The sequence below is a fragment of the Zophobas morio genome, unplaced genomic scaffold, assembly GCF_036711695.1.
Source record: "Zophobas morio isolate AGI-343-1 ecotype UQ-CSIRO unplaced genomic scaffold, CSIRO_AGI_Zmor_V1 ptg000046l, whole genome shotgun sequence".
Taxonomy (NCBI): Eukaryota; Metazoa; Arthropoda; class Insecta; order Coleoptera; family Tenebrionidae; genus Zophobas; species Zophobas morio.
This window is the reverse complement of record NW_026972151.1, coordinates 2,991,882-3,016,006: the sequence shown is the minus strand read 5'-3', so window position 1 is coordinate 3,016,006 and position 24,125 is coordinate 2,991,882. Positions and strand designations below refer to the sequence as shown.

At 35.9% G+C, this 24,125-nt stretch overlaps 2 protein-coding genes and 1 long non-coding RNA gene across 8 annotated transcripts in view; 1 reads left to right on the top strand and 2 right to left on the bottom strand.

The window, feature by feature from the left end:
- Positions 1-24,125, bottom strand: part of LOC135142399 (uncharacterized) — a 283,252-nt gene that overhangs the window by 2,812 nt on the left and 256,315 nt on the right. The window lies entirely within an intron of this gene.
- Positions 1-24,125, top strand: part of Cngl (Cyclic nucleotide-gated ion channel-like) — a 360,771-nt gene that overhangs the window by 82,098 nt on the left and 254,548 nt on the right. The window lies entirely within an intron of this gene.
- Positions 20,030-23,159, bottom strand: LOC135142219 (sodium/potassium-transporting ATPase subunit beta-1-like). Its single transcript, XM_064073892.1, has one exon. The coding sequence runs from the start codon at positions 22,915-22,917 to the stop codon at positions 21,967-21,969; it is 951 nt and encodes a 316-aa protein (XP_063929962.1). The 5' UTR covers positions 22,918-23,159; the 3' UTR covers positions 20,030-21,966.

Here is a 24,125-nt window from a genome sequence, read left to right as displayed (position 1 = left end):
AACGCTGTTCCAATATTGCTCCAGCCGTAACTTCCGCGCGTTACATCCTTGTATATTTTAAGCTCACATCTCTACCTAACATGACCGGTCTCCGCGGCCTCCCTTGTTGCACTCCATTTTCGACTTTTCCCGTAATTCAATTTTTCCAGCGCGCCGACTTTTTATAACTTCCATTAATATCCCAATTAAAATTCAAACTGTGACGAAGTGGCTGCGAACCATTAATCATTTTAATCAGAAAATCCACCCCCTCGAAGTCGGCGAGATTTTTTATTCTTACACGAGATAAGTGAAAATCCTACGCAGAAAAAGGGGATGGAAGGAAAAATATCATCGCGAGAGGGAAGCTTTATACTTTTCATTCACAATAAGTCTTTCTCCTTTCATATCGACTTCTTCCCTAAAGACTCGGTCAATACACCACCAACGCCACCACGAATCAAACGAGTGGCGATGATTGGCACGAGATACGTGCGCTCCATTCGCTTCTTCTCTCTTTAATCCACCGTATTTCGGAAACTCGATGACGATACTTTGAATGCTAAGAGAAATCGGAAGGGGAATTTGCGGCGAAGAAGCGGTGGCTTGACGGTGACATCTGCTACAGGCAGATGTGGGCTGTTTGAATTGGCGACGTTGCAATATTTGCACTATTTAGAACCTGCACCAACTCAATTTGTCAGGCAGGAAGGATTTCGAGAAGTTCACGTTGCTGCAGCAACGTAGATTTGTGATAAAGATATTTGCGAAATGTATGTTGTAATCAACTGTTCAAGCTGCATTTTGGATATTTCCAGCAAGATACGGGGACAGCTCAGTCTACAGCACAAATACTTCAAACACAGCGAAGATAAATTTCTCGCTATCCTTGCAAAAATAATTAACCAAAATTGTAAGCTTTGGAATGATATGCACATCTCAATACCGGTTCGCTTTTATCTTCTTTTATATTCGCTGTTATTGTTTTTCGCTCACGTACAGACTAAATGGCTCATGTACGGTCTATTGAATCCATAGATGACCACTTTGGAACGCATCTTCTATTGTTGTCCATCGATCACTAGCCAGGACAATGGATGACCGAAATTTAATTGTGGAGTGGATACCAGGTAAAAAGGTAAATCCTCTCATGCAAAAGCACAATTCAACTTTTACGATAAATTACGGACTGCATGGAGAATATTGATCTAACTGACTCTTTATAACAATTGTTTCCATCGGTGGCCGGTGCGGCTTTGTTTGCTGTTGGTTTCCATTACATAGCAGGAAAGGTAAAATTTAATTACTTAGTTAAAAAGAAATGTACGAGTACTGTTTCAAGATAAAAAAAGTGGTTTAAGATTATTTAGACAGAATTTCTTTAGCCCTTGAGGCATAATTCAACGTATTCCGCTTCTTTGAAAATGATAAAATTTGATTTTGCGGAATTTTATTTTTTTATGAAAACCTCCAGAAGTTAAAACAATATATAGATTCATAGTGTAAGAAAAAAATCCGCATAAGGTAGGTTAATGAAATTCACGAAGGTTGTTATTAAATTTTGATATTTTGCAAAAATCTGAATGTCTAAAGAAAAAACTCAAGACGGATTCATAAACCACAAGTACACGAATATTCATATGATGCGATGACGTCATCACATTTTTGATGGAGACGATTGGACACATTGTGGTAGACAGCTTGAATTTATTCCACAATAGTACAAGAGTTTAGCTGACTGTGTATACTGATAAAAACTCGACTAACCTAAGAATAAAACAAATGAAATAATACAAAAAAAAATCAAGTTATATGGGTATAGATGTAAGTGATTCACAATATAGGTAGTTAGATACGAGAAAGATGATTTAAAACGAGCAGTCTTGGGAATTGGTATCGTCAATTGTTTATCAACAAATCTAAGCTCTCTACTTTGGAATCACTCCTTTTAAATAACTTAGAGAATAAATAATCAGGCACTTTTTAGTCAACACTTTGTTTACAAACGACACATCATGTATAAAACGTTGTTCATTAAGTTTAAGTTGGCCTAAAGATCTCAAATGTCACATGTTCAAAGCGTGGGACCTGGATCGTAAATCTCACACAAATGTACTGAATTTTTGTAACATATTTATGATTTTCGGTCAAACATGGACCATACACAAAGTTTTAATACGTCAAGTAAAAAAGAACGAGCGAATTAATGGGTTTGCAACTAGTCCATTTATAAATTTCTTCTAACTCAAAGTTAACTTCTTTCTGCTGAGCAAAATCCTCATCCTGCGGATCAAATCTAAAATATATTTGGATGTTATCAGCGTATCAGTGAATTTTACAATACCTTGGAACAAACTGGATACAGATAAATATATGGAGAACAAAAGAGGCCCCAAGATTGATCCCTGGGGAATTCTACTTTCTACCTTGTGTAAACTAGAAATTTATAATTTGTTAAAATTAATACGACACAACTGATGACGGTTAATTTTAAATAACTTTGAAACCATTTTAATCTTGAATCACCAACTCCATATTATGCAAGTTTCTCCACTAAATAGTTAATAGAAGAAATTCTTTATGAAGCTTAACTTTCACTATACTGTAATCTATGTTAGAAATGTTAGCATTGTCAGCAAAATTTCTAAACACATGTATCTTATTACAGACAGATTGTGCATTTATATCGCCACATGTAAGGGCCACAACTTGTTGTCTCCGTGCTAGGGCCATTTCGGTGGAGGAACGCGTTTCGATTTCTCTTCGATAATTGTTTTGAAGGACGACGTTTCGGAACCTATCTAACTTGTTACAAAGGGAGGCGGTATTCACATGCATAAGTGTTATACCCTCCGATTTTGGTTCACTCGCTTCTGAAAAACTTGTTGTTGACTGCTATTCCAGAAAGCCAGAATTTCTAGTCCATAACAATGTCAGTCATGGAGCTTGCAACGCTAATCTTGAAGAACGCGTATACACCTCAGGTTTCTCCTACAGGATTTTTTCAGACGACTTGATAGCAAAGAAATCAACAATATCTTGTATGGTTGTATCTGGACGGAGGCGGGTAATATAGAATTTAGATAGCTAAATTTTCGTTTTTCGTTTATCGTCTCGGCGTTTCTTACCAGTAACCAACTTAAATTTATTTTTGTTATCATCCTGAATAATACTTTCCCTAGTACCAGATCCAATTTCCGCATCATTTTTGTCGAGATATATAAGTTTGCTCATAATTCGTTGCTGTTTATCATGCATCAACTGGTAGTTGTTGTTTTTCTGGAACTCAACTGAAGAAACACCTGTTCTGATAAGGTTTTCAACAATGTTTGATTTGGGTTTTTCTACAATATCACAAAAATCTGCAGACTTATGGCAAACAATTTTCTTTATTAATTGAATTTTGTCCAAAATTTGTGAAAAACGTTAATTTACCAAGGCTACAGTTGCGCATATGTTCGACTTGTATCGAATAAAACAACAACCAAAAGAAATGCTATATAAAGGGCACTTTTGACGACCCTGGCGCCGTCTCCTCACTGACCTTAACTACTTCGGATCCTGGGCAGAAGGCAACACTGAAACCGAATAGCAATTCTTGACCACTTGAAGTTTCTCACTTTTTCAAAATTGTCAAAACTCTCGTCTTCGGGGTATTCGGAAACTCAATCCTAGTGTTCCGATGTCGTGTCAGTGCGGCTGTCACGGATTAACCCCTGCCTCTGGTACCCTTATTGCGGCTTCCAACCCGTCAAAATTTGCTTCGTTACAGTCTTCGTTATTGCAATAGTGTTTTGTAAAAACGTGTGATCATTTTGTGAAATACCAAGATTATATTCTGTTGAGACATTTTCTACGTTATCAGCATAGAAGTTGTCCAATCTTGGCAATTGGTTCGAATTTCTCCCGGCGGACAACGTTCTTATCGAAAGGTGCAATCCCAGCTTTCTTAAAACCATTTATGATTAGTGATTACAATTGATGGTGTGCTATTCCAAGCTTCTCTTCTTAGAGAATTTCTTTTTTGGGAGTTTACAACCAATGTTCTGCACTCACTATTTTAATAATTTCTCATCCCAAGTATCCTTCATTGATTTAATCTCAAATCTAAAGGCTGCGGTAAATGATCTCGTAAGACACATGAGTACTGAGTGTAACATTCGTATGTAAGACAACGATCTTGAGATGTTTTTTACACTTAAATGGTGTCGCTTTCGAAATGCCACACACTAATCAGATCGAGGGATACCATTTTCAAATGGGGTTTTAATATTGTTTTGTTTTATATAATCAGCCACTAATTTCAGAACTTCTTTTCTATTCAACTTAAGTACCTATTTTTCCATTACCTTTATGAAAGTGGCTAACTCTTCTTCAATGTCGAAACGTATAGCAGTTTTTCTTCCTTTGGTGTCTTTCAGAACTCACGTCAAATTTTCTATACGGGTGTACAAAGTAGTATATGGTATTCTATATCTTCTGGAAGCTCCGTATATTGTAACTCTGCCTGATTGTATCAATTATAGAGCTAGATGAAGAGTTGCATCATCATATTTTTTCTTTTTATCGTTTTTTTTTTCGCAATAACGAACCATTGTGAAGTCTATAAATAATAGGGGTAATTGCAATATGCTCAGCTACATGTAATACAGTTTATTCACAATCGGTCAGTCATGTGAAACTTTCAAACTTTGTAAAAGTTTGGAAGCGAGCTATGACATACTACTTCACTTCAATCATAAGGGTAAAAGTGACATATGTGACTTATCTGTCAGTTTCCATCCAAGAGATGAAAGTAACTGTCACTATCCACCCAACAGATGGAAGTGAATGTCACTTTCGACCCTAAAACGTGACGTTGATATCTGTAATGAATGGTAGATGGAAATCAGCGGTTATAAATGTAAGAGGACCCTGTGGTCAAAACTTTACCACTTTTTAATTGGCGCCCCCATTTTATTTCACATTATTATCACCGACCATTAGCTTGAGTTTGACGCTGGTTAAGGTGTTAAAAGTTGAATTTTATTAACAATTTGTAAGCTAAATCTACTTAAAACGATTGTGGATAAAATAGTGACAAAAGTATCATTCCTGTGTCATGATAACTAGAGACTATAGTTCTCTCGACAGGAATGGAGTACTTTCCGCCTCGGTATGTAATATACTATTGTAATACATTTACTCTGTCCCATTACGTAACACGGAGCAAATATATCCTACAGACAAAAACAGACAGGTCCAGACAGCAACTTGTGTAATCATCTATGGGAAGTAAACAATTAAATTTTGTACATCGCGAAATATAGTGACAACCTGCAAGAACAGTAGTGTAAAGCAAGTCGACATTCGCCCTTTTTGCCATAAACCATTACACTTCTAATACCTACTGGTATCGACGAAAGCCTGACGTAAAAAGACTAGCGAACGCCTGTTACTTAAAGTTTTTTATGCTTTAGGCTTTTATGCTAAACGGGTATGGAAACCACTGACCCAGGGTCCACGGGATGAAACTAGCTGCCAGCATACCATTTTTTTTAATTAGATCAAATAAATTAAGCATTCTTTCATTTTTATTAATCAAATAAGAACGAGTCACCTGATTTTTATAATAATAAAATAATGATAAGATAAGAATTATAATAATACTCCTAATATTCAGAACATTTTGTTCAACTGACGCTTAATAATTTTATTCATGTTTTGAGGCGATAAACTCATTCAAATCAAACAAATTCCTACGTAACATTCTTCCGATGTACAAAGATAAACACTTCAAGTATTACGCATGTTGCTGAGAGGCCGTTTTTCCAGTTGGTTATCTGCTGTAAATATATTTTACATTGTCCGTACTTGTACGGCGTCCGGCCAAAGCCGGATTGATAGGGATGATTGTGACGCTGGAGCAACAGGCCCCCGAAGTTAAAGGGCCCCTTCTGGCCTAAATTGGTTTTTTTCAAAATTAAATGATATGTCTGAGCGCAAATGATATCTCATTGGAAGCAAAAAAAGTTTCAACATCAACGGTTATTTGAGGTGTAGCCTTCTAGCTGACTCACCCTGTAGCTTCATATACATATATGTATATAAATTTATCCTAGAATAGAGTAAACTACAAACCGCAACTGCAAGCAGGTATTAAAAGCAAATTCGTTTATGACAAGAAGGATCGAAGTCTACTTGTTTTAGTATATCTTTTTTATTTGTCACGTAACACAAACTAATAAATTGGACGATCGTTTTCAACGATAGTAACCGATATATATATATGCTAATTTATAAAGTTATGTCATGTGAAAAATATAACCTTTTCTAATAGAAAACTAGCTTGTTAAATTAGTTTTGGTTGAAAATTGTTCCAAACTAAACCAATTATAACTTCGCAGTTGTTTTTTACTCGTACGCTTTATCCAATGTTAGGTAAGCCTAAACCACACCATTTTTTTGAAATTATCACACAATACAAACAACTTTCTCTAAGCCGAAATAGTGATACTGTGCGCCCGCCGTACATGCATAATTTTTTCAGCGACTGCGGTTTTGTCGTCCGACGTGAAAATTACCACCACGAGTTTATATCCTCCTGCATGCACAATGCGTTAAGTGGTTAAGTGAGCAAGTCTACTGTTTCAAAATAACTGCGGCTTTAACAAATTACACACTCCATTATAAAAAAACAAGCCGGAAGCGAACCCGTACAAACACCACGAACTTTGTCAATTACCAGGTAATTCCCCTGTAACATGTCCGCTTTTAATTAAAGCACAATTACGCGTTACAATAAAGTTGTACATATACCATCTGGTACGCTTATCCGCTGCTCTGCGAGCCCAACGAATTAATTCAGATGAGCGTAACAAGAACAAGGCATCTCTCTGTTTGAAATTTCAGCCGACGACGACAGCTTGCGAGTTATATTGTCCCATCATTCAAGCCGATAGAAAGCGACTCTTCGTCGAATTAAATTCAGACTACATCACGAAAAATTATTACTTTCAATAAACGTAATCGAAATCGTAATCGTATAAGAAGCAATTTTCTATAAAGCAATTTTATTTGAGTAAATACGTAGAAGGGATACAATTACTCAAATCTAGGGATGCTTTCAACGTGAGTATCATTTTTCGACTGGTGACAAGGAAAGATTTATGATAACACTATCACTTGTGTAATTCTGATTAAATATTCTGCAATTGCAGGAAATCATGGCGAAGCAAGGAAAACTTATCTCAGTTATTTGTTTAGCTTTACCGAGATGGAATAAGAGATTTTTGTTTGAAACTCAGTCGACGTGACAGCTTATGCCATCATTATTTTAGACCGGTAGAAGGGATCCTTTTTCTGAATTAATTTCAGAATATATAACGACTAGCAATTACTTTTTCCAATGAACGTAACTGTAATCGTATCAGCAGGAATCTGGATAGATTGAGATTTTATTCACAGTAAATTCGAAAAAGAGAGAACTTTATGGCATTTGCTCAAATATTAATTATGTACATACAGAGACTTTTCGCTTTTAACTTTAAATAACCACATTTTACAGGAATGACGGTAACATGGAACAACCTTGATGTCAGTGCATATTTGCTGCGATCTGTATAATGTGTTTATCTGAATTACCTGAATTATAGAAATATACTTCTGGCACAAAATTTCAACTCTTAAAATTCCCTAACTTTTTCCTCTTCCTGTGTACTTGGACATTTCTCTCTCGTTGTCTTTTTTTATCTCCCTTTCACTTTCGTGTTTTCATATCCCCCGCCGACCCAACAAATAACAACTTTTTGCGTTTCATGTATTTTTGCTATCATCTTTTTCAGTCCTGTTTTATCCACTGCTAAAGTTAATATCATCCGTGATTTTAATTAGTTTTTCTTCTTATACTTACCACCATTTGCACTACAAACACAGTGAGACTAAGTGGGCCAACTTTTTTAAGATCTTCAGTGCTTTTCTGACGACTTGTGGTCACTCTTATCATCATTCACCACACGCTTAACTAAATATATGTCGGAGCCTTTATTAAAAAAAACAATTTTTGGGCGCTCAGGGTCGTACTACAAGCACTTTGTGGAACTTCGCGATCCGACGTGACCGGGCCTCTCTTTCTCACTGCCCCCTTGTCCCGCCGTTCCGCGCGTGGGAGAAACCCTTTCCCCCTCGTGTTCCTGCTCATTACCATATATGGCTATATGTCCGTCGACCTTCAATATTGTTTATGGTTCTGGGAATCACACAACACTTTGTGGCGCCACCTATGACGTCTAACGTATTGCTTGTATGTTTGGTTGCCTACGCCACAGCCACCATGATCACCGTCGCCGACACGGCCATCCTGACGTGTGCACGCCCCTGTGCACCCTTCTCTACTTCCTTTGCTTAGTCTGTAATAAAATAGTCCGATTGAAGACACTGCGCTAGACTTATATCATCTGGCATGAAACCAGGATCGACTTTGCAACGACTCTCTTGCCTGCCTCTGAGTTTTGACTAATGTACTCAGGCTCGACCAAGTACTGCCATCCGATTGACACATCGGGCTCAACCTCAACACTCAATAAGTACTTGACTACGCTAGAACGAGGACCTCCCAACTGGTTCGACACAGATAAGCTCATCCGACCCCCTTTTACCTCAACTCTTTGGTCGGGATCGACACTCTACTAGCCAACTCGGGCAACTCATCAGTTGGAGCGACCTTCAACATCTGACCAACCCTCGGCCAGGCTCGACATTCGATTTTCACAACGCTACTGCAAGAGGACCTAGCCACTCAAATCATTTCACAAGCCTACCTTTATTAATCAGCGTTGACAGAGGCTCGTCATCGCTGTCAATTAACGGAGAGACATGTCCTTGTCCATCGGGAACTCTGGTCAGCTGATCGTGAGCAAACTTAAAAGCGCGACCCTTACCCTTTTCCGTGAGTCTAACTACCTCATACCGGTCATTGTCCAAAACTTTGATTATTTTAAAAGGTCCCCTAAATTTTGGGTCAAGTTTTGAAATCATTCTTTCGTTCTGTTTGCTATAAACAAATTCGCCCAACGAAAATGGCTGAATAGCGGCTTTTCCAGCATTTTTACGTCTCAAATCGTTTGCAGCTGCCTTGACCATATTAGCACTAGCAATTTCGCGAATTTTTGCTAACGAAGTGGTTGCTTCGGCAGTTTTTACCGGATCATAACAAATTTTCTGAATTTCTAGCGAGCGAATAGTAGTTCCAAACAAAAGCTCAGCTGGACTGTATCCAGTAACCCTGTGTTTTGTACTGTTTAGAGATAACTGGACCTCACCCAAACTATCTTGCCAATTTTGCTCACTCGCGGTTTCTACAGTAGTCAAAACATTTTTCAGCGTCTGCATGACCCTCTCGACTTGACCATTTGCACGGCTAGAACCGTGGGCAATGAAATGTAACTCAATGTTGAAGGTATGACAAAAAGTACGGAACTCACTACTCGTGAAACATTTGCCCTGATCAGTTATGATTCTAAACGGGGCACCAAAAATGTAAGTAAACTCTTTTAAACACTGGACGGCCACGTCTGCTGCTAAAGAATGAATCTTTTGTAATAAAACAAATTTCGAAAAGGCATCGATAATAACAAACACATACTCCTTTTTATCGCTCTTTCCAGTGAGTTTTCCCGAGATATCAATGTGCACGGTATGCCATGGTTGAGAAATCTTTGGAATTGGATGCATCTGAACCTGTGTTTTTCCAGTTTTGTTCTTGGATACTTTACAAATTAAACAATTGTCAACAAATTTTCTCACTGTTCGCGACATTTTGGGAAACCAGTACAGTTCATAAATTTTGTCAAGAGTTTTTTCCCAGCCTAAATGTTTTAGATTTGTGTGCACATGATTAATAACGGACCAAATCATGGAATGCGGAACAATCGGCAAATAATGACAAGAATGGTTGCGTTGAATTTTACGGTACAGCACATTACTACGTACGTCATAGGTTTTGGCAAGATCAGGGTTAAGTTGATCAGATTTTAATGCGGTTGTAAGTTTAGTTAATTCGTCATCGCGTTGTTGTGCCGCCGCGAGCCAGTCTCGATGTAGGTTAAGTGCCTGAGTGTGATAAATTTTATTACACTGGGTATTGGTTTCATTGGCTTCCATTTGTTTTTCTGGAGCCAGCGGGTTCCGTGAAAAGTAATCAGCGTGTTGCAACCGTTTTCCTTCACGGTAGATTATTTCAAAATCAAACGATTGCAGAAAAGTCCACCAACGATGGGCTCTAGGTGTCAGGTCGCGTTTTGTTCGGGACGCTTTCAGAGAATTGCAATCGGTAACCACGGTAAAATGCTTCCCAAACAGAAAATGCCTGAAGTGTCTTACGGCATTGACTACTGCCAAAGTCTCAAGCTCGTATGAATGATAACGAGACTCGGGATCAGTCGTACGTTTACTGAAATACGCGACGGGATGCGCCTTGTTATCTTTCTTTTGTATAAGTACGGCACCGTAGCCTTCAGAACTTGCGTCTGTGTGTAATTCTATCGGTAATGCGGGATTAAAAATAGCCAAAACAGGTTCGTTAGTTAAACATTGAATGAGCTTATTTCGTGCTTCCTCATGTTTGGGTAACCATGTAATTTGCCGTACCGAGCTAGAAGTAAGCTGATATAAAGGTGCTGCTAGGGTTGAAAAATTAGAAATAAATTGACGAAAGTAAGACGCCAAGCCCAGAAATTGCCGAACTTGAGTCGGCGTTGTCGGAATCGGAGAATTTACAAGGGCTGCAGTTTTCCGCGAGTTAGGGCGTAGTTCTCCACCTTTTACTGTAAATCCAAGATATTCAATCTGAGATTTCAGGAATTTGCATTTTTTCACGTTAAATGAAAAACCGGCATTAACGAGAGCATCCATTACACTTTCAAGGCGTTTAAGGCCTTCAGAAACCGTTGATGAGGGTATTAACACGTCGTCGATATACGCAACAGCAAATTGATTTCGTAACTCACCAAGAGCTTTGTCTATCGCCCGTTGATATACAGAGGGTGCATTCTTAAGTCCGAATGGCATAGTGAGGTACTCATACTGCCCATCTGGCGTTACGAATGCGGTGCTTTCCACGGAATCAGGATGTACGGGGATCTGATGAAACCCCGACGCCATATCGAGAGATGAGAAATAAAATGCATTGTGTAAACGATTGATTTGATCGCTAATCAATGGTAATGGATATTTATCTGGCACAGTGTTGGCATTAAGTTCACGGTAATCAACACAAAGGCGATCAGTCCTATCCTGTTTTTTCACCAAAATAATAGGACTGGAAAACGGCGAACAACTAGGTCTAATAATATTAGCTGTGAGGAGCTGTTGAATTTTGTCTCTTACGATTTCACGCTCTACTGGGGCCAACCGATATGGTCTCCTTTGTACTACCTTGTTAGGATCCTTTAGACGTATTACTAAATTACCTGTTGTTACTCGGCTTGAAGGGACTCCATCGATAAAATTATTCTGGTACTTGTTCAACAGGCTTATTAACTTGTCTTTATCAGTACCGGTCGCATCAGTCCGAATGTGGTCCGAAGTAATCACTGCTTTTTGACAGCTTTGAACTTGTAACTCGCGTGATAAAAATAAACCAGTTGAGCTATAATTAACACTAATCCTTTGTTCGACCAAATCATTTCCTAATATAACTTGGGCGGAGATGAAATCATCTGGTACGACAAAAAATAATATTTCAACAAAAAGACCTTGAATTTCGATTCTTGTCAAAATTTGTTCAGAACAAACGAAAGAGCCGCTGCCTATGCCCTTTAAGTTGGTAATCTTACAAATTCTTTTACCGCAGAAGCGGTCGGCTACACTCCTTTTAATTAAAGAACAATCGGAACCCGTATCAAACAGAAAAGGAAAGGTCTCACCGCTTTTAAGTTTGAGCTGTCCCGTCGGCGACATCGTGCAGAGATTGACCCGCTTTTCAGGAACTTCCCTTTTGCTCTTTGGACATTTTGTTGATATGTGTCCCTCTTTTCCGCAAGTAAAACAGGTGACAATCTTGGACTGGTAATGTGTACTCGTACTTGCAGTGCTCCTTTCTGGCGACCGTCGGCTTCTGCATTGGACAGCACGGTGCCCTTTTCGGCCGCATTTGTGGCAATTTCCGGTAAAACGGACAAACTTTTCAGGCTTATGTGGTGCAAACGGAGATGAGGCGCGGCGCTTCGAACCGGTATGTTGACCGGAAGGAAATAGCACCTGGCGCTGATCTAATCTACCCTGCAGCATCGCGCACATAGATTTTGCGTCTTTTGGATGCTCTTTCTGGTAGGCACTACCCACGAACTCATCCCGTCGGGAGCCAAAGTAGCATGCAACGAGAACTGCGAACGCTTCATCACTCTCCCGGTTTTGCAAAAGGTTTAATGTAACCCGCATGGAGTGCAGCATTTCCTCGATCAACGGCGAGTCTTGTTTCACGTCACGTCGTCCATTGACAGCTTCCGAAAATTGTTGCAACAGATCGACTGGTTTGCAGAAAATGGAGAGGAATTCCGCTTTCAACGCCTCCCAGTTCTTTTCGGTGGGCTTTGCCGAAATGAGCCAACTGGCTGCTTCGCCTTGTAAAGCATTCGAAAGGCCCATAACCAAATCCAGCTGGTCGGGCTGATGTTTCGCCACACATAAATCCACGATAGCGGTCCATCCTTCGGGATCGGCAAACCGAGAGGTTGGATCAAATGGTGGAAGTTTGAACTCGCCAGAACGTGTCACTACTGTCTGCGGTGAGGAAACACTCGGCGTCGTGGTCACAACCGGGGGTTGATGTTGAACTCTTTTGGGAGGCATTCTGGCACGCACTTGTAGCACTTTTAATCCCACTTCTGATGTCGGAGCCTTTATTAAAAAAAACAATTTTTGGGCGCTCAGGGTCGTACTACAAGCACTTTGTGGAACTTCGCGATCCGACGTGACCGGGCCTCTCTTTCTCACTGCCCCCTTGTCCCGCCGTTCCGCGCGTGGGAGAAACCCTTTCCCCCTCGTGTTCCTGCTCATTACCATATATGGCTATATGTCCGTCGACCTTCAATATTGTTTATGGTTCTGGGAATCACACAACACTTTGTGGCGCCACCTATGACGTCTAACGTATTGCTTGTATGTTTGGTTGCCTACGCCACAGCCACCATGATCACCGTCGCCGACATATATTTCTTCAATAGATCATTACTTGATTGCTCATTTTTCAATCTCCCCTATTCAAATTTTCCATGTTTTCTATAATAGCAAAAATTCGTTGCAATTTTACATATGCACATCTCATTTTCTATTTCAGACTAGAGATGTACCGACTATAGTCGGCTTTGTTAAAACCGGTTAAAATTGGTTTAATCGACCGAAAATTGGTGTCAAGGTGTAGATAATTTTCCGCTAGTTACGATTCTGAAATCGCCGTCACGATATCTGGTCCAATATACACGCAAAGCGAATTCAAAATTTCCAAAAATTTTCCAAAAAAGTATTGTATAAACCGCTCTAAATTGTGTTATTCTGTACTGAGTTACTACAAAAAATTAAATGTTAAAATTATCCAAACAAATTTAACACATTTTTTGGAAAACAAAGAAACTTTAGTTATTCCTTTTATTAAAATAAAACAAGTTTTTAAGGTAGTCAGAAATAGAAAAAAAAACACACTCTCTGTTGCATTTATAAACCGGTTTTAGCAAAGCGGAACAGTCGGTACATCTCTATTTCAGACGTTTCTCGCGTTTGTTCTTTTCTTATTGATATTTATTTCTCTGCTTTACGAGTTCTTGTTTTGTCGTTATTATTTATTGTACCAAAAGTTTCTGATTTGATATGTGGTAAATATTTATTTGTTCTTCATTCTTATTATTTTCTTGTTTCGCTTTCCACTGTAGTCTGGATTTGTAAAGTGTTCCATTATAATGGTTTTTGTCCTTTCTTTTACTTTTGTCCATGTTTTACTATTTTTGTGGTTAATATTCTGAATATATTACACTCTCATGATTGTCATCTGTCGTCTGTCTGTGTCGGTTTTTATTAAACAGATAATCTGAGAAATTGTCGCACCGATTATTATCAAATTTTATGTGAATGTTAGAAATATCGTGTAGATGGTAAAACGCTAACTAAAATTTGTCTAATCATCCTACCAGCAGTTGAATGACGTCCCTTCAAAATTTTTCATACTAAGTAGGATTTAAATTTTATAAAATAACATATTCCTGTACTTGTCGTTTATGAATCAGCCTTGAGATTTTCCCCGAGGTGTCCAGATTTTTGCCAAAAAATCGAAATTTTAGAGTCACCGTTTATACTAATACAAACCAAGCTCGTAGAAGAATATTCAATAGCTCGTTGATTGCAATGGGCGACTTCGAACCTGTAACGCAAAGACTGCGCACGTTCCATTGTTTCATGGTTTTTTAGTAGAGTCCATCGGGCTACTTTCATGTTTTCTCGGCGTTTCATTACCCCTAGAGTACGAATAAAGTGGTCTCCGACTTCAGTTTGTCTGTTGTCTCTCTGCATTGATTTTTATGAGACAGATAATCTCCGAAAATACTCGACGGATTGTCGTCAAATTTTATATGTATTTTAGGGGTATCGTATAGATGGCCAAAACGTTAACCAAAACCACTCACCAACAATTTGATGACATCTGTTCCGTTTTTCTTTGTCACAATTACTTTACAAAAATTTTTGTAGCCGATGTTTCATAACATCAGACATTTCCTAGACCCTATGAAACATGAAAATATAGGTCACTCGTTTCCGTTTGTTTGTCTGTCGTCTTTTGGCTACTACAAGTAATTTCCGAAATTAATGGACAGATTGGTATGACATTTTTCTCGTATATTTAGACCTCCAGAAGTGAGTTTCGGCCTCATTTTTTCGATAACTCCTACAATTTTTACAGAATCGCTGTTTAAAATATGACAGTTTTTTTGGATAAAAAATGCATTAAAATTCAATTTTGCTTATTTAATTTTTTTATGACAACCTCTATAAGTTAAAATAAACTGTTAAAATACAGGTAAAGGATCATGCTAGGCGTGTGTTTCAAGTGAGTTTTTTGATAATAAAATTTTATGATTACGTTATCTATATTATTTTAGTAAGGATACGTGTATCAATTTAGATAGGCGCAGTGTAATACTAGTAACAGCAGTATTGTATACTTAAATTTTCAGGAAAATGGGGTGAACCGTTTTTGATTTGATCAATAAAATAAATTTCCTCATTATTTTTTTTTCAGTCACTGTATAAGTACTTCTAAAAAATATGAGTGCACGGATTAATCACAAGTATAGATTTATAATATTTCGCATATTTTAAATGGGAATTATCCGACACAATTTTGAGACGACGTTATAATTTTTTTGGGAGGGGATAAACGGATAAACTTCGATTAAAGATTTACTATCCTTACGATAACTTTAAAACGTCTGCAAGATTGCAAATATTCGGTTTTCCAATTCTAAAGTTAAATTGCAAAAGTGTTGTCATAAAACTGTGATTGTTCTTTCAAAAAATTTGGATGTGTAGGGTAAAAATTTAATACAGACTCATAATCCAGAGGAATCTAATATTTTATAAAATTGAAATAACATTTAGTACAAAACATTTTGAGCTGTTATCATCACATTGTTGATGGGGATGATTAGACAAATTTTGGTTAGATTTTTATCATCTAAACGATATTCCCAACACATAAAATTTGACAACAATCAGTCCTGTAGTTTCTGAGATTATCTGTCTAATAAGAATCGACACCCTCGGCGAACACACACATGGAAACGGGAAACTTATTTTTTCATAATCTAGGGGTCATGAAACGTTTATTTGTCCCTGCGAAAAAGTTGATGACGTCATTGCAAAATTTAATCGAGAAAAACTCACTTTAAATATAGGCATAGCATGATTCTTTAGCTATAGTTTAATAATTTACCCATAATTTTGTTTTAACTTTTATTTCGCTGAATCAATTTTTATCATTTTTCTAAAAATGTGGAGAGAAGTTCCGTCTAAACAACTCCAGAACTTCGTTTTAATTTCTTCTATAATTTGTTTTGCTTTTCATCACAACTTTCATTTTCATCATCTTCATCATCATTTCTAGTGCCGTTACTGTTATTAGAAGCCGCAATTTATTCTTTTTGTTTTATAAATTTTTTACTTCTTGAACGTAAGCAAAGGAAGTATTGTAATCGAGTCCATCGGCCGAGTTTTAGGTTTTCTCGACGTAGAGATCCCTAGAGTACGAAGACATAGGTCTCCCATTTCCGTCTGTCCGTCCGTCTGCCGTGCCGGATTTTTATAAGACAGATAATCTCCGAAAGTACTGGGTCGATTGTTGTCACATCTTATATTTATGTTACAAAATTTAAATAGTATTTACTATGCAAAATTATGAGATAATTAAAATTTGTCTAATCATCCCCACCAATAATGTGATGACGTCACTTCAAAATTGCATATAGGAAATGTGTTTTAAGTTGAATGAAATAACGTAGTCCTGCACATGTAGTTTATGATTATGACTCTGTATTAGTGTATTGAGTTTTTACCCTAAACGTCCAGATTTTGGAAAACACATCAAAATTATAAAACAACTTTTTCCAATTTAATTTTGAAGCTGCAAGAAAATACATTTACTTATCTCCTCCAAAAAATTGATGACTTCAGCTCAAAATTTTGCCGTTAAATCCTATCTAAATTGTACAAAATATGATGAGTCTGTACTTGTAATTTGTCATTTCATTCATATTTCTTGGATTTGCATATACAGAGTGACTCAAAAAAATTAATGAAAGCGTGAATTTATTTTATTGATTAAATCAAGAATTGCAAAACTGAATAATTTTAAATTTTGTAGGCGTTTTGAGGTTATTGCAATCATGGTACATAATAAATCCTAAAATTGCAAAATATGATCAGTCTATACTTGTTATTTATCACTACATTCATATTTTTTAGATTTCCGTATACAGGATGACTCAAAAAAACTAATTTCTACGTGACATTCTTTCGATGCATAAATAAACACTTGAGCGTCAGAGTGCTATTACCTAGGGTTGAAGGACAAGGGGTGTTAGAGACGGATTATTTTAAGTTCAACATGGTGAGTCATCAGAATCTGATAACGGACTGTCAGTCGTAGCGTAACATGTACACTTCAAAAGGAGGTGCGGTTTTTAAATTTATTTTTTTAAATGACAAACAATAACACGCGGAAACAGAAACAAACTTAAGTGAACTGGTCAACACGCTAGCACGAATGCGGATGAATCTATTAGGCACTAATCTAAACAGGTACAGTACCCATATGACACAGAAACGATGACGGACACCTTTGAGGTTGCGCCCATTCGAAATTTTTTTTGTCATTCCCTTTGTTGCCACTTTTTATTCGGTTGTATATTTTTTGCATTCCCTGTTTATCTTATTTAATAGGTAATTTTAATTATCTCAAAATTTAGCATGGTAAATCCTATTTAAATTTTATAAATTAACATGCTCCTGTATTTGTGTCTTATGTATCCGTCTTGATTTTTTACCCTAGGCAGCCAAATTTTCTCAAAAAAAAAAAAATAAAAAACATGATCGGAAACAAAATAGTCATGGGTTTTTTAAGATTCATTTTTGATAGAATTTTCTTTCGTCTTGTCAGAGTACCGTCAGTTTGGAAGTTTGAGTTGAAAATAATGTTTCAGAAATTTATGGATGTCTTTGATCGTGCTTTTTATTGCTCTCGTACAATTTAACTTAGAAATAAAAACATTATTTTATGAATTCTAACTCTACTCAACGAGTTTCTATGGTGTAAGGGAAACGCTAAGCAAACATCCATTAGCTGAGTTGGTTAGAACGTCGTGCTAATAATGCGAAAGCTTTTTTTGTTTTTAAGTTTGGAATGGATCCGGGGGCTATCCGGATTTTTATTTTTATAACAGATATCCGTATTCTGGATCCAGATCCACATCCGAAACTTTGCAGTGAATCGGAACTGTAAAAACGTCTCTAAACCCATAACCTTACACGAATTTAAATTATTGACTACTCATAAATTCATAAATCTTTTCAGTATTGATTTTGGTTAGGAATCCTAGTATTATTTGTGTAACTAATTTCGAATTTCGTAAATAACTGGTAATATTGATACAAAAATTGTTGATTCAACCAACAAACTTATCAACTTTCGTTCTAGACTGATAACCTGATAACAGATTTAAGCGAATAACAGTAATTGTGTAAGTGTATGATGTGTGATGACCAAACATGGTAAATTACGTTAAACGACGTGACAATAATACGGTGAAAACACACGAAAAACGTTCCTCAACATTAATACTCCAAGGACGTGGAACAAGACATTTCTCTATATGAAATTTTAACCGAAGACAGCTCGTGAATTATATTGTCTCATCCTTCAAACCGATAGAAAGCGAAGTGACTCCTCTTCCGGATTAAATTCAGACGATATCTCGAATCGCAGGACAATTTCAAAGTTCATATATGTGTAACACGAACGCCGGCATTTTTATTAAGCTGATGTAATTTCCGGCGTAAGAGAAAATTTGTTGATTTATTGACACAAAATGTCTCACAATAACTTCTGTATCTATCTGTCTGACGTTTATATGATTTTCTGGGAACATAATATGAAGGAAATTCGCTTTGTACGTAGCCTCTATGCAGGATTTGCCGTCAAATTGTTTTCTTTCTCTTGCTTCAGTCGCTCCTTTTTACAAGTGCTCATTATTTGCTAGATGGAGGAGTTTGTTTTTCTAGACTAAATTGGCGGCTGTGATTAAATAATTAAGCGCCTGTGTAAATAATGGAGGAAGAAATAACATTGTAGCTTTTAGAGTAGTTGTGACTGGAGATAATGTCCTCGGGGAGTCATTTTTAAGAGGTTTCGGAGCTTGGTCTATTATGTAAGCGAAGTGGACTTTATTTTCTTTGTGTGAAAGAAAAATACGTTGAATATATATTACAGGGTTTACAGTGCGGTTTTTAGCGTTTTATAAGGGGTTATTGCAGCAAGATTTTTTTAGTAGGAATTGTTCGGCTTACGTAATGCGTATTTTATTAATTCGTCGGTTACGGTGTAAAACTGTTGTATAACTCAGATTTTTCAATTTTTTTATATTTCAATTTTTCGACTTCTTGATTTTAGATTTTTGATTTTTCTGTTTTCTATCTTTTGAGATTTGAATAGGTTTTTCGATTTCTTGATATTTCGATTGCTCGATATCTCAATTTTTACATTTTTCGATTTTTAAAATTCTTTGATTTCTCAATTTAACGATGTATCGACATTCTAATGTTTTAGTTTTTCTAATGTTCGATTTCTTTATATTTCGATTTTTCCAAAAGTCATTTTTTCCCGTTCGTTATCTGTTTTAAATATATTTCATATGTATAGTCAACATCAAATTTTATAATTTTCTAAAGAAGCGGAATTTGTTCGGCTGCACTTTAGGGGCGAGGGAAGTTCTGTCGAAATAACCTTGGACCAATTTTTTTTTTAATTAAAAACTGTGTCAAGTTACGACCTACTTTTCGGCTGAATTTGTTCTGTCAATAAATTCTTGGGCAACTAGATCACAAATCAGGAAAATTACTTGGTATAATATACTGCACATATTTCACGGCCTACTTTTACACCTAAGTAGTTGTTATAATATACACCATGTTAGTTGTGATGTAATGTGGATGATAATGTGTCAATATAAAATAATTTTACAATCAAATACACTTCATCGAAACTAGAAATGACAGAAATTTTCTGGAATTTAGATACTTATGAAAAATATTAAAACAAAAAATTTGGTAACAAATCAAAGTTTGTTCAGGTGTAGAAAAGTGGTCTTTTATTTGCTCTTACAAATTCAGAGCGAAAAAGTAAAGATAAACCAACATATGCTTACTTATACGTGAGTGTGATTTTAATCTTTAAGAGCTATATAACAATTTGTGTCAATAAAACGCACTTTGTTCATAAAATTTGTATTGTAAGTGCTAAAAAAACAGCAACTTAAACACAAATAATTTTATTAACTACAAGAATATTTTCTACTCTTTCTATCTAACAATCAAATTACACTAGTAATAAACGACTCTTTCAATTTTAAACTATGATGAATTATTTGTATATTATGCTGCCATTCTTATTTATTAAAGTTTTGTTGTTATATTTAAATATTATACACAAAAAATTTTACGTGTGTATAAAATGCTCCAAACATCTTTTTCAGGCAGTCTGTGTGGAGTCTTAGACCTACAATTTAAAATTGTATTCAAATATACAGGATATTTCATCTGGAAGTTGCACACAATAGTTACAAGTTTTAACACCCCACATTTTTTTTTACAGAAAGATTAAAAAAGGAGAGAAATTATAACAATCAGAATGGGTTTTTGATCAACAATTTCAACATATTTTAATTGTATTGTCAAAAAATGTTCGTTCTTAAAAATTCGCAACTCGCGATATTAAAAAAAAGGGAATATTCCATTCTCAATTTTTAAATATGTATGACCATTTTTAAAATGCAAACATCTTGAAGACTGTTGACTAAAAACCCCCTTTTCATAGATAATCCAAATCTATAAACATATATAGCATGCTCCACTTAAAAAATAACTTACAAATTTTATGTACATAAAAATAAATTATAGCCCTAAATGAATAGGCCTAAACTGAATTAATTAAAATATCACCAATTTTTCACCCGCAGTTTATTTTATCACTAGTTATGAAAAATTAACCATTTTAAAATTTCAATCAATTTTGGAAAATGTTACCTTTCACGTCAAAATTAGAAAAAATATCTTGTATTTTACCACAGCTCATTTTTGGAATACATTAGGACAATTATGAATCATAGATACACTTAGCAAATTGCGGCTTCTTTATTACTTCCTGAGCATAAGGGGTCATCGTCAAAAAAGATAAAATTCTAAAAGTAAATTTCACAATTTTTCGAAATTGCATTTGTTCGACTGTACCTTAGCGGCCTGGAAAGTTCTGTCGAAATAATCTTCGACCAATTTTTATTACGTGTCTTAACAGAGGACAATGATGTTGTTATGCAACGTTTATTGTATTTTTCTTATCCCAAAAGAACTAAAAAATATACATATTTTAATAGAAAATGATAAACATTATTAACTCAGCCCAGGGCAAAGCGTAATTCGCCAAATGTATACAAAAATAAACGAAAAATAACAAAATGATGAGAGAAAATGATAAAAAAGCAAAAGTATAGAAGTTCCAATTAGAGAAAGCAAAACAATGTTATTTGAAATCGTAAAAATTACTCAAAATACTTCGATTAAATACTATTCAATCATTTTCTGTCAAAAACACTACATCAGAATTTGATAAGACACGTTTTAAAAAGATGAGTGGACTTAAATATAATAACTAAATAAATAGAAATCATTTAACATATCTCAGTAACGTAACACTTATAGATAAATGTCTTTTATCTTAATCCAAATTTCAAATTTTCTTCTTGTAGATGAAGTTTAATAGGAAATTAATTGTGCTATCACTTACTCGTGATAATGTAGGTCGACACTTATGGAATTTTTATTGACACTGAGTACTTGATATTTACACTTATAGATACAATTGTAGGCATAAATTACGTAATATATATTTTCTAGGTAAAAATGACGTAAATTGATAAATGTTGACTTACTTAGTTATATCTTTCCTCGTAACCTATTTGGTTAATTTTGTTTCACGGTTACTTTAAAATACTGTGACAATTCAGGCAAAACTTTTTTCTACTTTTCACTCTTCTCCTAAATTTTATACGTTTAAAAAAATAATTAAAACAAATTTTATATAACTATGAGACAACAAACTTAAACTAAAACCCCAAAAAAATCATCACAAAACCGTTAGTTAATTTATGTTCTCAAAATAACAAAAAAAAAAAAATAAGAAAATTATAACTAGACCTACTTAGGTTCGTCGACTAGAATCTCAAAATGTACCGACCCTTCTCTATTGTTTCTACTCCCACTATAATTAATATTCTTTGCCCAAGCTCTGCACTCAATATTAACAATTGCATTAGGCAAAACATTCCTAATTTGTACAGCAATAATAGGACTCAGATAATTCGGATCATTCATATAGGGAAAGTAGTACCCAGGGAACCCGTGGCTCGGATAGTAACTAAACCCACCTATCCTTTCTCTGTCGAAGGGGTTTTCTCCTTTACAACTAATCCACACTTCAGGGTTACTAATGTTGGAATTTTTAATGTGAACACTCAAATCTTTCGGCATATCTTCTTCCACAGTTGTCTGGTACTCAGGTTCCCACCCAAAAATTTTATTCAACTTGAGAAAAACGCACGGAGAACTGGAAGCATACCCGTAACTATTATTGTTAGTACATGGCCCAAACTCATCGAGATTCACCGTGCACACGTGCCCTTTTTTGACTTTTACACTGTGGTCACAAGCCTGATAATTTTTTCCCACCTGGTCTACTTTGTAAGGTTTCAAGAACTCATCGGTTAAATCAACCCACTTCTTTGTACTCTCGGTTTGATTCAAGGTGTACCATATCAGCGAACCTTCTTCCGTTTTCTTCGAAATGGGTCGAAAACCTAAACCTGGGTTAGTACCAATGAGGCTGTCCGACAGTTGGTATTTAGGTTCGGTATCACTTAACGTGGCAAGAAGCCCTCTCATACATATCGCCCACAGCGCAGCCAGACAAGCGTAGAAAATTGTATAGAAGATCAATAGTTGGTACCAGTTTTTTTTGGTTCTACCGAAGAATTCTTTTTTGTCGGGGTCGTAGATGGCTTTTTGGAAGCTCTCCCATTTCGTTGTTTTGGGGATTTCGTGGAATTGGAATTCTTGTACTTTGGGTTCTGAGAGGTTTTTTGTCGCCATGATGTGCTGACGTTGTGGGGATTTGTTGCGTTACTGATTGCGTTACTGATGTTTGTCCACTTATCTTTATTAATAAATGCTGGTGATTAAAAGACAAACAGATAGGGCGATAACACAAGCACACAACACATCTCTGATACCATGGGATGGTTGAGATATCTATGACATTGACGTACGGTCACATTTTATATTCGGTTGTTGGTTACAATTTTTGTTACTCTCTTTTGAATTCTAACACTATTACTACACTGTTTTAATTATCAAAGAAGACATTGAAAATGAAAGGGATTTCCGCAAGGGTCTTATCAGGGGTCTACTTATCTCTATTTGTTTTTTAAGTAATGAAATTCCATTGGCTTTTGGCAATTTAGAAACATCTTGCTTAAACAGTATTTGCTGTATCTTTCTAGACAGCTGTCACTGGTTTTAGGTTATCTATCGTCTTAAGAAAATGTTTGCAATTTGTTATCGCTAACACTTACAAGATTTGTGATCATTTTATTTTAAAATCTCTAAAATGTGCAGGACGACGTGTGTAGATCTACTTGCCGATACTACATACATCGAAAGAGATTTGCGTCATAGATAATTTGTAGTACCTGTCCCTAATATGATTTCTCAACTATACATATCAAAAATTAAATCTTGACAATGTTCAGCGAAAATTGGCGAAATATTTATTTAATCCTAGCAATCCAGAGGTTTTGAGCATAAAGAACTCTTAAACTCGTGTTCACTACTGATACCTTAGAATGTCGATATAAAATGTCTGCAGTAAAATTTTTATATAAAGTCCTTCATAATGATATCGACTCCAATTATTTGGTTGGCTGCCTGTATCAACGTACTCCGTTTACATAGTCGCCACAATGTATACTCGTATTTTCTCATAATTACTTATACAATGGTTAAATGAAAAATGGAGTTTTTAGTCTTGCTTAACTTAAGTTAAGTTTAGCTTAAGTTCAATTTAGATCTATTTAATTCTGGATTTTGCAATGTGTTAATTCATTTATGCTTAGCTCTAATTTGTCCTGTAATTGGATATTGTATGTCTGTTGGGCATTAATTATTATTGTTATTATTATTGTTCAAAAAGCGATTCTTTAAAATTTTGTATGCATACGTGGTTAGAATGAAACAATTTACTGACATTTTCTATTTTTTTTTCACAGCTGATTTAGCTGGAAATGTTCCGAAATCAATTT

Coding starts and splice junctions, on each gene's coding strand:
- LOC135142219 (XM_064073892.1), bottom strand. CDS start 22,917: ATGGCGACAAAAAACCTCTCAGAACCCAAAGTACAAGAATTCCAATTC.